The following is a 14,739-nucleotide window of genomic DNA, read 5'->3' as shown; positions in this document are numbered from 1 at the left end:
CAAAAATACTCAATAAAATACTGGCAAACAGACTCCAAGAACACATCAAAACAATTATCCACCATGATCAAGTAGGATTCATTCCAGGGATGCAAGGGTGGTTCAACATACGAAAGTCCGTCAATGTAATACACCATATAAACAACTTCAAAGAAAAAAACCATATGATCATCTCACTGGATGCAGAAAAGGCATTTGACAAAATCCAACACCCCTTCATGATAAAGGTATTGGAGCGATCAGGAATACAGGGAACATACCTAAACATAATAAAGGCAATTTACAGCAAGCCAACAGCCAACATCAAATTAAATGGAGAGAAACTCAAAGCAATTCCACTAAAATCAGGAACGAGGCAAGGCTGTCCACTCTCCCCATACTTATTCAATATAGTACTTGAAGTTCTAGCCAGAGCAATAAGACAACATAAGGAGATTAAGGGGATACAAATTGGAAAGGAAGAAGTCAAGCTTTCCCTATTTGCAGATGACATGATAGTATACTTGAGCGACCCCAAAGATTCCACCAAGGAACTGATACAGCTTATAAACACCTTCAGCAACATAGCAGGATACAAGATCAACTCAAAAAAATCAGTAGCCCTCCTATATATAATGGACAAAGAAGCGGAGAAGGAAATCAGAGATACATCACCCTTTACTATAGCCACAAATGACATAAAATACCTTGGGGTAACACTAACCAAGCAAGTGAAGGACCTATATGACAAGAACTTTAAGTCCCTGAAAAAAGAAATTGAAGAAGATGTCAGAAAATGGAAAGATCTCCCATGCTCATGGATAGGCAGGACTAACATAGTAAAAATGGCAATCTTACCAAAAGCAATCTACAGATTCAATGCAATCCCCATCAAAATACCAACACAATTCTTCACAGACCTGGAAAAAATAATACTCAACTTCATATGGAAAAACAAAAAACCCAGGGTAGCCAAAGGAATCCTGTACAATAACACAACTTCTGGAGGCATCACAATCCCTGACTTCAAGCTCTACTATAGAGCTACAGTAATAAAAACAGCTTGGTACTGGCATAAAAACCGACATGTGGACCAATGGAATCGAATTGAAGACCCTGACATTAATCCGCACACCTATGAACATATAATTTTTGACAAAGAAGCCAAAAGTGCACAATGGAAAAAAGAAAGCATCTTCAACAAATGGTGCTGGCAAAACTGGATAACAACATGTAGAAGGCTGCAAATAGATCCACATCTATCACCGTGCACAAAACTTAAGTCCAAGTGGATCAAGGACCTCAACATAAATCCAGCTACTCTGAACCTGCTAGAAGAGAAAGTAGGAAGTAGTCTTGAACGCATTGGCATAGGAGACTACTTCCTAAATAGAACACCAGTAGCACAGACTCTGAGAGAAACAATCAATCAATGGGACCTCTTGAAACTGAGAAGCTTTTGTAGAGCAAAGGATACGGTCAACAAGGCAAAGCGACAGCCTACAGAATGGGAAAAGATCTTCACCAACCCCACATCTGACAGAGGACTGATATCCAGAATATATAAGGAATTCAAGAAATTAGACATCAAAATGCCCAACAGTCCAATTAAGAAATGGGCTATAGAGCCGGGCGGTGGTGGCGCACGCCTTTAATCCCAGCACTCGGGAGGCAGAGCCAGGCGGATCTCTGTGAGGTCGAGGCCAGCCTGGGCTACCAAGTGAGTTCCAGGAAAGGCGCAAAGCTACACAGAGAAACCCTGTCTCGAAAAACCAAAAAAAAAAAAAAGAAATGGGCTATAGAACTAAACAGAGAATTCTCAACAGAGGAAACTCAAATGGCCGAAAGACATTTAAGGAACTGCTCAACATCCCTAGTCATCAGGGAAATGCAAATCAAAACAACTCTGAGATACCACCTTACGCCTGTCAGAATGGCTAAGATCAAAAACACTGAAGACACCTTATGCTGGAGAGGATGTGGAGCTAGGGGAACTCTCCTCCACTGCTGGTGGGAATGCAAGCTTGTACAACCACTTTGGAAATCAATATGGCGCTTTCTTAGAAAATTGGGAATCAATCTCCCCCAAGATCCAGCTATACCACTCTTGGGCATATACCCAAGAAATGCTCAACCACACCATAAGAGCACTTGTTCAGCTATGTTCATATCAGCATTGTTTGTAATAGCCAGAACATGGAAACAACCCAGATGCCCTTTCAACTGAAGAATGGATAAACAAAATGTGGTACATATACACAATGGAATACTACTCAGCAGAGAAAAACAATGGCATCATGAGGTTTGCAGACAAATGGATGGATCTAGAAAAAATCATCCTGAGTGAGGTAACCCAGACTCAGAAAGACAAACATGGTATGTACTCACTCATAGCAGGATACTAGACATGAAACAAGGATGACTTGTCTGCTACTCACATCACCAGGGAGGCTACCTGGAAAACAGGACCCCAAGAAAGACACAGGGATCGCCCAATGACAGAGAAATGGAATGAGATCTACATGAACAGCCTGGACATGAGTGGGGGTAATGAAAGGCGAGGGTTGAGGGAAAGAGAGCTTGGGGGAGCGGGAGATCCCAGCTGGATCAACAACAGAGAGGGAGAACAAGGAATAGGAGACCATGGTAAATGAAGACCACATGAGAATAGGAAGAAGCAAAGTGCTAGAGAGGCCCACAGAAATCCACAAAGATACCCACACAACAGACTGCTGGCAATGGTCGAGAGACAGCCCGAACTGACCTACTCTGGTGATGGGATGGCCAAACACCCTAATTGTTGTGCTAGAAACCTCATCCAACTACTGAGGGATCTGGATGCAGAGATCCATGACTAGGCCCCGGGTGGATCTCTGGGAGTCCAATTAGCAAGAATGAGGAGGGTTTATATGAGCGAGAATTGTTGAGACCAAGGTTGGATAAAGCACAGGGACAAATAGCCAAATGAATGGAAACACATGAACTATGAACCAATGGCTGAGGGGTCCCCACTGGATCAGGCCCTCTGAATGGGTGAGACAGTTGATTGGCTTGATCTGTTTGGGAGGCATCCAGGCAGTGGGACCAGATCTTGTGCTCATTGCATGAGTTGGCTGTTTGAAACCTGGGGCCTATGCAGGATTGTTTGGCTCGGCCTGGGAGGAGGGGACTAGACCTACCTGGACTGAGTCTACCAGGTTGACCTCAGTCTGTGGGGAAGGCTTTGCCCTGGAGGAGATGGGAATGGGGGGGGGGGGGGGGTTGGGGGGAAGGTGAGGGGGACGGGAGGGGGGGAGAACAAGGGAATCCGTGGCTGATATGTAGAACTGAATTGTATTGCAAAATAAATTAAAAAAAAACAAAAAAAACAAAAAAAAGAATAAAAGTAAAAAAGCTGGGCAGTGATGGCACATGTCTTTAATCCCAGCTCTTGGGAGGCAGAGGCAGGTGGATCTCTTGTGAGTTTGAGGCAAGTCTGGTCTACAGAGCGAGATCCAGAAAAGGCGCAAAGCTACACGAGAAACCCTGTCTCGAAAAACCAATAATAATAATAATAAAAGTAAAATTAATCCTGTAGCTCTGGCTTCATGTCCCTAAAGTTATACTCAGCATTGTTTTAGATTCTCCATCAAAGGGAAAAAAGAAAAGACTAGATCAGTTTATAAAGCTACTGGAAATCTATTAGATCAGTTCATACAGTTACTAAAATCCAAACTATGACAAAAATGCTTCATGAGGCTTTTTTAAAGCAACCGCATTCTTGGCATACATAATATCTTACAGTTTGCTTTAAAATGCTTGAAATACAACAAAATTAATTTTTTCTTTTCATAACCAGTAACTTTAAATTAGGAGAAAATTAATTCTACTGAATGGAGAGGGAGTGCTGCTTGAACAGCAATGTTCTGAATTCAGTGAAAGGTAACAGTAAAAGACTAATGAAAACAAGCCAGCAAGCTTTCCTCCACATTTAATTCACAAACTGAACCAATGTCACATTGCTGTCACACACAATTTAAAAACTATACTTCATTCATTCTGGAAGCTAATGACAATAAAAGTTAATCCTTATAAACTATAAAGACTTTCCAAAACACAAAGCACATAGGCACAGAAATGCAAGCTAAAACATTTCCTAATAGGAAGCACTGTACAGAGCATAACTTTGCTCTGGATCAACTTAGCCAAGCAAGCAAGGGCTGCCTTAGCTTGGCAAGCCCAGAATCTTAGGAGAGCAGCTCACCACTACAGTCTCCCATCCGTTTTGTTCTGAAAGTTCATCCCCACATGGGTATTCAGCTCTTCTCAGGTAATGGTCAAAATTTCATTCATCACAAGAAAAATACAAGGGCAGAAAGACTGCATGATATGACAGACAAGCAGACAAAACAATAGGTGGTAATGACCTTAAACAAAGCAAACAGGTGTGCAGGATGAGACAGAAAATCACACATGTACTGAAATCGTAGTACATAATTCTATTCCCCCTTACCTGAGGAGCTCTCAGTAAACACTGTTAATGTCTGTCCTCCAACACTTTGCAAGACAAATGGATGTTCTCTAGGAGCACTGACTGAAGCTGGTTTCCCACCGATATCATGAATATTTGCAAGATCCTCATTCAAAGTAAAAGATACCTAGTGGACAAAAAAAAAAAAAAAACAAAGCTTACTAAAATAGACATTATATTCAAAGTACCTATACAGACATTTTGATTATAAATTATTTTTAAAAAAACTTTTTAAAGATGTGAGTCTTTTAAACATTTATTTCTTAAATGTCACCATGAAATCCTTTATTTCTAAGCCATAAACAGAATATTTATCCCCATGTGTCAGATGATGGAGCTTGCCTACCAATGTTTTCTCTGGTCTGTGGCTGAAGCAGTCTTTCCAGAAAAAAAACTGAAGTTACTTTTTTACTGACACATTCCCTAAGACCTAGCACATGCTTGGCACATAGAAGGAAAACAACATTTGTTGAATGAGTATTTTAATGCTGAGAAATCAACTGTATCTGAAAAGGGTAAGAAGCAAGCTATCTACTCTAAAGAGCTTAAAAACTCTTGCATGAATATATGGTACTATTTTATGTTTAAATAATTTATAAAATCACTGGTTTTCCAACTAGACAGGAAGATCATGAATTATTAACTATACAGTTATTATTATGATAGGAACCATATACACAATATGAATTAAGACTTGATAGTTTCAAATCTAACATCCTCAAAATTCACATCAAATGTCTTTGTCCCACAGAAGTAATGCTAAAGTATTACTAAAGCCATATTGTTTCACAATGCTAAGAGGGATAGTTAGGGCAAAGAAAAATGCTCAGACTGAACTAGAAGAGTCCATTCATCCATCCAAGTAACATTTATACCTTTACATATTCCTGACCATCAGACATTCATTTCAGTTAAGAGTTTTCCAGAATGCAACAACTATTACTAACAATTAAATATTCTCACTGTGGTTTGCCGTTGTTGCTGATCTTTGTGAAACAGGATCTGAGGTAGCCCAGGCTGGCCTGGAACTACTCCTGATCCACCCACCCCTTCCTCCCAAGTGCTGGAATTACAGGAATGCACCACCACGCCCAGCTGATAATTTCAATAAAATTTTCATATAAATCTCACCTCAGTCCTTCCTTGATTCCTAAAAAGAGAAACAAAAAAATTACAATTACTTAGATTACAAATTACTTTCGAATTTAAGTAAAAGTCTAAAGACATGCTCATTCTTGTTGCATAAAACATTAAATTTATTTCAACTAATGTTTATGTTTTGCTCCTATTTGTAATCCTGTAAGAAAAGATAGTCAGAGGAACCCCACATGTTTAGTTATGAACTTGTATCATATACTACTACTCTAACCTCTCCTAATTATATTAACTAAATAATGATCTAGTTCTTATTATTTCTAAGAATTTTTAGCCTTTAGCAGCTTACTACTTCGTCTATCTGAAAAAAAAATATATTTATCTAACCAAATCTTGTTTTTTAAAGACTGAATTTAGGTAGATGAGTGTCTTGCTTACATGTAAGTATGTGCAATGCATACATGCCTAGTGCCCGGCGAGACCAGAAAAGGGTGTCAAATCTCTTGGAAATGGAGTTAAAGACAATTGTGAATCACCATATGGGTGCTGGGAACCAAACCTGGGTCAAAGCCTCTGAACTGCTCCTACCTAAGCAAATCTGAAAATCCGCACAAGTGGATGATCAGATCTGGGGGCAAGAAGAAAGCAAAGTAAGGGAAGAGTCGGCGGGCTCTGGGTAAGAGCACTGGGTTCAACCCTAGGAGCTCCTCTCCAAAACAAAAAGGGGGGGCTGGAGAGATGGCTCAGAGGTTAAGAGCACTGACTGCTCTTCCAGAGGTCCTGAGTTCAATTCCCAGCAACCACATGGTGGCTCACAACCACTTGTAATGAGATCTGGTGCCCTCTTCTGGCCTGCAGTCATACATGCTGTATACATAATAAATAAATAAATCTTTAAAAAAAAAAAAAAAAAAAAAAGGGGGGGAGGAATGAAAAGATGGAGGGAGGAAGGAGGGAAGGAAGAAGGGAGCAAATTACTAATAAGGAGAGTTAAGGCTCAACTGTGGAAGACCTTAAACATCACAGCCCAAAGCATAGACTTTATTCTTTAGGCAATGAAGATCTGCAGATACTATCTGAACAAAGAGAAAGAACAAAAACAAGTTCAAAGACGATCCAGCACACTTGACTTGCAGCATGAAATATATAAACGGACTAAAGAAGACTGAGGTGCAAAGGCCACACGGAAACTTCTGTTTCCCCTCAACACTCAGCTTTGTCTAACCTGCCTTCATTAAGTCCCTCATTCATGCTGTCATTACAATCTTCTAGAGCCAACAGGCACTGAGAAGAAACACAAGTCCTTGTCCTAAAAAGTCCCAGAGCAGCCTGCAACATCCACCCGCCAAGTAAGATGTGCCCACTGGTGTAACGGTGGCTTGTCTGCTATGGGATAGCAACTGCTCTTTGACTAGATTTGATGCCTGCTCCCCAAGAGGGGAATTCATACCTGATACTGTAAACCTGGTCAAAAACCCATGGCTGATGGAGCTAGAGAGATGGCTCAGGGGTTAAGAGCACTTGTTACTCTTGCAGAGGACCCATGTGTATATCCTAGCATCCACAGAGTGGCTCACAAACATCCTATCTCTAGTTCCAGGTGATCCAAAAACCCTCTTCTGTTGTTGTAATATACATGTAGGCAAAATAATCATACACATAAAAAAAAATAAACTATAGCAGAGCAGTGAACTTAATACTGTTATTTAGTTAAAAGGTCATGGTGCCAAGCTGCCTTCTAAATATATGTTCATACTCATAAAGAGATACTACTCCCAGCCTTAATCAAAGAAGTCTCTTTCTGCAGTGTCAGTGGTGAAGGCAGAGGCCTATGGCTGCTCAGGGGGCTGAGAAAAGTGATGGCTGAGTGCTCATCCCTAAACAGGACATTTATACCACTGCCTCTGAGACTCCGGAAACAGGGAGGAAGAGGAAGCAGAAAGAATTTAAGAGCCAGAAGACAGAGAAGGGCTGTGAAATACTATTTTCTGGTTATGGCCCAACCACATGCTTGGCTGCATGTGTCCACTGTGTGTGCAGCCTTCTGTGGGCCTACACCCAGGTTTGTGAGAGTGGCTTCATTTCACACACCAGGGCCAAAGGGCACTGTGCTTCTTGGCCAGTCTCTTCAGTGCCTTCTGATGATGTGGGATAACCACAGCCTTGACCTTGGCACTTGCTGGTCCCTAGGACATATAGGAGAACATGTGGTAGGCTGTTCTTAAGGCTTCCAGTACCCCAGAAGCCCTTATCTTTTTCAAAGTCATAGGTTCAAGTGGATCTGCAGCTAGGTCTCCAAAGGCCCTGGCCTCTGCTCTGGTTCCTACAACCGTTTCCTGTCAGCCTATGCAAGGCTGAGAGGCTCTGACTCACACCACAGTAGCTGGAAAGATCATGATTTGATTCCATCGTTTTCATAGATTGGTTGGGTACTGCTTTTTCTTATTTTATTGGTGATTTAGCTGGGTTTTATTGTTACTTTTTTTCCTGTTGTCTTTTATATGTTTCATTTGTTTTTTTGTTTTGTTTTTTGACAAGGGTCTCTTGTAGTCCTGGCTTGCCTCAAACCCACTATGTGGCTGAGGCTGGTCCTCCTGCTTCCATCTCTGGCATGCTGGGATTACAGTCTGCACTTACTCTACCCACTGCCTTGCTGGTTATCTTTCCTTAGTGTTTACTCAGTTGCCATATCCATCCATCCCCTTCAGCTTTTCATCCTGATCTCTTCTGGTGTACTCCTGAGATTTTAGTTTAAGGCTAATCTGTTATTTGGTTGGTTGGTTGGTTGGTTTTTGAGACAGGGTTTCTCTGTGTAGTCCTAGCTGTCCTGGAACTCGACATATAGACCAGGCTGACCTTGAACTCAGAAATCTGCCTGCCTCTGCCTCCCCATGGGAAAGGCATACACCAGCAGTCCCTTTTGCGTGTTACAATTTGCATAAACATTTACTAGCTGAGTCTTAATGTTTCCTTCTTAATGGCCCTTTCCTTTCGTTCTTTTCTTCTTCTTCCCCGATCCTCCTTTTCTTCCTTCTGCCCCTTCTCCTCCTCCTGACCCTCCTCCTGCCCCTCCTCCTCCTCTTTGCCCTTGTTGCTTTATCTTTCAACTCAGCACTAGTTTTCTAGTTTACTGCAGCTTACTTCAAGTAATTAAGTTTGAGTTCCAACTTTTTGTTTCATTTTCCTTCAGATTTTTTTTTTTTTTTGGTTTTTCGAGACAGGGTTTCTCTGTGTAGCTTTGCGCCTTTTCCTGGAACTCACTTGATAGCCCAGGCTGGCCTCGAACTCACAGAGATCCGCCTGCCTCTGCCTCCCGAGTGCTGGGATTAAAGGCGTGCGCCACCACCGCCCGGCTTCCTTCAGATTTTTAATGGAAGTTTTCTAACTTCTAGTTGCTTACTGTATCCAATATTGTTTGTCAGACACCAATCTGATTAGTTATTTATTGATTGATAAATAACCTGTTTTTCTGTCATGAAAACGTTTAGGTTTTGTGTGTGTGTGTGTGTGTGTGTGTGTGTGTGTGTGTGTGTACACATGCGCATTTGGAGTCCTAACATTTTACCAATATGTGTGCATCCAGATGAGGACATTTGTGGTTTATTCTACTACCTCAACCCTTTCTACTGGAGAATTATACCTTTCATGAAACAAGAGTCTTTTCATCCTGAGGACCAGGCTCGCACACATTGCTCAGCTTTGAAGAAGGACATTTAGGGCTTTCTCTGTTTTCCATCATCTGGCTGACTGATCCTAGGTTGGCCCTATGGCAGTATGAATAGGTATGGTCCCCATAGACTCATGCATTTAAATGCTTGGCATGTAGGGAATGGCTCTATTAGGAGGTGTGGAGTAGGTGTGGCCTTGGAAGAAATGTGTCATTGTGGGGGTGGGCTGAGGTCTCATATGCTCAAGCTACTCCCAGTGTCGGACACAGTTCATTTCCTGTTGCCTGAGGATCAAGATGTAGAACTCTCAACTACCTCTCCAGCACCATGTCTGCCTGCATGCTGCCTTGCTTCCCACCATGATGACAATGGACTAAACCTCTGAAACTGTAAGCCAGTCCCAATTAAATGTTTTCCTTTAAGAGTTGCTGTGGTCATGGTGTTTTTTCACAGCAATAGAAACTAACTATGACAACATCTTTATATGTCGCATGTGCTTTATAGCTTGGTGCCTTCATACTTTATAATTTGGTGCCTTCTGTGCTATCTGTATAACCTAAACCACATCAGATCCTTCCCTAGGCTCTCAGTTTATAGAATCCATGTTTATGAAAAAGAGGTCACATGTACTTTGCAAAAGAGTTTCAATGTAGTCACACCTTAAGTGCTATTATGCACACAGGATTGAGTTGTTATCAGGAAACTTTTTTCCAAAACTGTACTGTACTTAAAAGATGCCTAAAATAAACTGTCCAGTGTCACACTCTAGAAGTTTGAACCAACACTGGCTACTGTGTCATGCTGAACCAGATTTTCTTCTTACCTCATGCAGATCATTACTCTGCTGGCCCTGGTGTTTACAGACATCCACACACAATACAGTGCAGACTAGAAAGCCAGAAAAGAGGAAATGAATAAAAGATGGGGGTCAATAAAATGGAAGAATTTCAAGCTATAGACTAATAGACATCAAAATGAGAAAGTATCTCATACATCCTCTAACCCTGGAAGAGCAGCCTAGAATTAAGGAGTAAAGAGGCTTTTCATCAAAGTAAGGAGTCTAAATTATTTATTTTATGTGTATGGGTATTTTGCCATGTGCATGTAAGTATACCACATGTGTGCAGGGCCCTTAGAGGCCAGAGAGGGTGTTGGATCGCCTGGAACAGAAGTTACAGACAGTTGTGAATTGCCATGTAGGTGCTGGGAATTGAATCTAGGTTCTATGGAAGAGCAGCCCGTGCTCTTAACTGGTAGTCATCTCTCCAGTCCCTAATAGTCTAAATTCTTAAAATAGATTATTACTGATTTTTCAGCTTTTCTTTACGTATTGGGAAAATACATGAAAATGAGAGAAAACCTTAAGATTTCCCACAAAAGAAATGAATTTCCATCTTCTTTTACAACACTTGAAGATTTGGTAACAATGGCCTCAAATTGTACTTGACAACAACCCTACACGAGTTTGGGTTGGGCACTGAACTGGCCATAGTCCCTTTCCATCACTTCTGAACTTCTTTCTTGAGGTGTGTGGTTCAGCTACCTTTAAGACACAGAGATGCAGACAGAAGGGCCGAGCTGCAGAAGACTATGCTACAATGTTAATGGACTGAATGGAGGTGAACACAAAAGTCACAGAAAAAGGAATGAAGGTTTGAATCAGGTGGTGGTGAAATGCAGGAAGAAGGTCACAGTGGATTGCTGAGCTGTCAGAACCGACAGAAGAGGAAATGGCTGGAAGTGGGCAGCAAATGAAAAAGGATGAATTAAAGATCACATTGACATTTCCAGTCTGGATAACTAGAAAATCATGCAGATGCAATTAGGGAACACAGGAGGGGAGGGTAACTTCCTTTTTACATAATCACAGCAGCAACTTAGCTGGAATGAGGACAGATTAATGAGCTCTGACAGGTTAACTTCATAGGAAACAAAGCTTGTCTTTGAAAAACTGTAACCTTTTTAAAAAAGATGGATACATATACTTTTGCGTTGGTGTGTGTCAGTGTATGAAGTACACAAGACTTTATTGTTCCACATTAAAACTATCACATTTCTTTTGTCTAATGATCTGTGGCCAAAATGGCCAACACCAACTAGTTTTCTAAACAATATCTCTAGAAAGCAATGAGGTAAACATCTGGCCCATCCATCAGAGTTTATCAAAATGTTCTGTATTTCCTCATCACTACTCTGAGCCACTTCTCAACACCCACAGCACTTCTTCACGATCCACTCACTCCTCTTGCTTTAACAAACAAACAAACAAAAAACAAAAAGCATGTCTTTGTCCTTCACTTTTTAAGTATTTCTTAGATCTGACACCAAAAAGTCACAGATCTTATTATCACTGATAGATGATAAACTTCTCTTCCTAGTTAAGAAAACTAACCAAATAATATGAAATCATCAACTACGTTGAAGGGTTTCTGCTGCCTGAACAATTAAGCTCAAAAGCCATTAGGCAATACCAAATGAGATATCTATCTGAGGTAGGCAGGCTAGTAAAGTCACAGTCCAAATGGAGTGAGGATGACGCACAAGCTGTCAAAGCAAAGGTAGATAAAGAAGGGCTTCTCCATAAAGGAATGGCTTGGCTGCACTTGTACAGAAGTACAGACATCTAGACAGGAAGGCACCTGAAACACACTGCTACACTCCTAGCAGTGCAAGAAGGCATCTCCCTGGAGGAAACCTAATAGAGTGAGGACAGTATCCCTGAAAGCAGAGCAAATGCAGCCCACTGAGGGAAATAAGCCAACACAGGGTGAGAAGGCACATCAGAACAAAGGATAAGAGCAGAAAATTGGGATTCAGTCAACAAACCAGAATCTGTAAGATCATACTAAAATAAATGAATCAACTAAAAATTTGATGAAGTACAGATAATTTATACAGTATCACCCCACAGGATGTGTTACTACAAAAAAGTAAAAGATAACTTTAGAATCAAGAAAGTAGAAAGACAACCTGTGATCAAATGGTCGAGTTATTACCACATGAAACAGGACAAAATGCAAGCATGCAAATCCTTCTAGAATGTCAGAAAATGCTCGGCTGTGTTTTGTTATACTCTTGCCAAAGATAAATAGTTCAAATCTCATCACCATGAAGAACCATCAGACAGATGCACATCCAGTAAAATAACTGCAATATCAAAGCTTACACATTAGAAAGATCCAGGGAAGAGTTCAGGGTGCTCTAGATTGAATGAAGGACAAAGCGATCTAAGATTCTAAACTGGATGGATCATTGTGTTATAAAAATACTACTGAGATGACTGGAAAACCTGAATGAAGTCTAAGCATGAGGGTAGTACTACTGGGCGTTAACCTGCTAGTGTGGAGGTCTATGTGACTACACAGAGGACATCTTTGAAGGAAACATACATTAAGAGTAGTTCAGAGTGACCAGGGATATTTCAGCACTGTGGTCTTAAATGGCTCAAGGGAAAAGTACTTTTCAGAATTCTTCTAACTGTCCTGTAGCTTAAGAAAAACTTGAGACAGTCCTATGTAGCCCAGGCTGGCCATGAATTCACTACATAGCTGAGAATAAGCCTGAACTTCTGATCTGGCTTCTACCTCATGAGTGCTAGAATTACAGGCATGCACCACCACATTCAGTGCTGGCGACTGAACCAGGGATTTGTACATGCTAGGCAAACATTCTACCAACTGAGCTACAGCCCCAACCTTAAGACTGTTTTAAAATAAAAGCATCCAATAATTAAAAACTGTGCCCAGCATATTTAAGTAATCCCTGCTAAGAAATGAAACTCATTCTTGCTTATCAATCTTTGCATCACTGACTTGGTCCATGGGGTAAATTCCTAGAAGTTGGTGAGACTGCTGGGGTCAAGGAAAGAGTATTTTGTTATTCATCTTTCACTCTCATCATTGCAATGCTCGGCTGAATCAGTGTCTGTCTGTCTGTCTGTGTGTGCCTATGCCTCTGTCTGTGTCTGCGACAGGAACAAGAACTAATAACAGTGCCTAAGCTAGAAAGTACCTACCAGGGAATAGTGCTTTACAACTCCATTTTGTTGTGAGCAGCAATACTGTATAATGTGTGTACTTACATATTGCTAGATGTATAGATACACATATACATTGTCTTTCAAACAGTTTGTGCTAAAATAAATGCTTGTCAGTAGTGTAAACTTGTTATGGATTCATTCAGTTTTATTTCATTGATTTCTTATTTGCAGACTTTTATTATTGATGGGCCCCAAATGACATAGGATGTTAAATCTATTAAGCAATAAAACTAGAAATCTAGTGTCTCTGAAAAAGACTCAATAAACAAACAAACAAACAAATAAGTAAAATGAAATGGTACTCAAGATTGAAGGTAAAATGCAGCACAAACCAAACACAGAAAACTGAAGTGCTCTAAGGCAGGATGGTAATGTAAATTGAAGAAGCTAAAGCAGTAGAAATTCAGGTGTGATACATGTTGGATGCCCAAAGTCACAAAATAATCAGAGTACAGAGGCTCAGGACATCTGATAAACTGATTTACATAAACGGCCAAATTTCCAACTGTCTAAATAGGGCGTTGCTCTCAGGGGTCACACTCACAACCAGGCTCTCAGTTTCGCAGACATTAAATGGAACCAAGTGTGAGGACGGCTGCTTCCCCAGCTACAGATTTCTTTCCTCCCCTCTGCCTCTCTGCCTCTCCACCCCACAGCCCTGTGCAGGGATAAACCAGCACACTGTGCAGATCTTCCTAGCTTCTGGCCTATGCTGTGCAGCGTACTCTCCTTGACCTTGGGAGATCTGGTATAGGGCGGGAAGTCTACCTACACCTCATGGTGCCTACTGTATGTGATGTGTGCTATGACTTACACTAAGTACTTTATACACATACAGTCAACATGAGGTATTAATACATGCCCTTTTAACAGATGAGAAAACTGAGGGTAAATAATTTATCTCAAAATACACAGCTAGTTGGGCGGTCAGGATTGAACCTCTAACCTGACTTCTGGGTCCATACACCTAATTAGTGTACCACACTGACTTTCTAATCCCTTCAATTCTTTTTTAAACTCAATACAACACCCCCTTCCAAACACATACACATAGACAACTATAAACTGGCTACTTTTCCTCTTAAGAATCAATAACTGATCATGTATCCTTTAGTCACAAAAATATTTGAAAAGCAGTTTACCTGTAGTGTGCCCTAATTCTCTCTACAGTCCTAAATCCTTCAAATGTCCCATGCTCTTCATAAGGCATCGACTGAAAAACTCTCCTCACCATTCCTTGATCCCATCCACTTCTCTCTAAGAGCTCACCTCTAAGAACAACATTAAGAATAGAACATATGCCTGCACTGTGAGGTAACTGGCAAAAAGAAGAGTGAGACCATTACTGCACTTCATTTAAACAAACATCTATTAACAGAGAGTTCAGTTTACAGCCATAAATTCTGGTAATTCTGTCAGAGGTACTGCGCTAAGCCATTCCTTACACA

At 40.9% G+C, this 14,739-nt stretch overlaps 1 protein-coding gene across 2 annotated transcripts in view; it reads right to left on the bottom strand.

Annotated features, from left to right (window-relative positions):
* Gtf2f2 (general transcription factor IIF subunit 2) overlaps positions 1 to 14,739 on the bottom strand; it is a 134,719-nt gene that overhangs the window by 108,796 nt on the left and 11,184 nt on the right. The window contains exons 2-4 of one of the 2 annotated variants that reach the window (XM_052732718.1): positions 10,076 to 10,140; positions 5,621 to 5,639; positions 4,472 to 4,616 (exon numbers count right to left, since the gene is read on the bottom strand). In XM_052732718.1, coding sequence (XP_052588678.1) covers positions 4,472 to 4,616; positions 5,621 to 5,639; positions 10,076 to 10,119 — 208 coding nt within the window. In that variant the 5' untranslated portion in view covers positions 10,120 to 10,140. The remainder of the gene's footprint in view (positions 1 to 4,471; positions 4,617 to 5,620; positions 5,640 to 10,075; positions 10,141 to 14,739) is intronic. The other variant, XM_052732717.1, reaches the window with a different exon arrangement.

The sequence above is a fragment of the Peromyscus californicus genome, unplaced genomic scaffold (genome assembly GCF_007827085.1).
Source record: "Peromyscus californicus insignis strain IS unplaced genomic scaffold, ASM782708v3 Scaffold_12__1_contigs__length_115047231, whole genome shotgun sequence".
NCBI lineage: Eukaryota > Metazoa > Chordata > Mammalia > Rodentia > Cricetidae > Peromyscus > Peromyscus californicus.
This window is presented reverse-complemented; position numbering and strand designations above follow the sequence as displayed.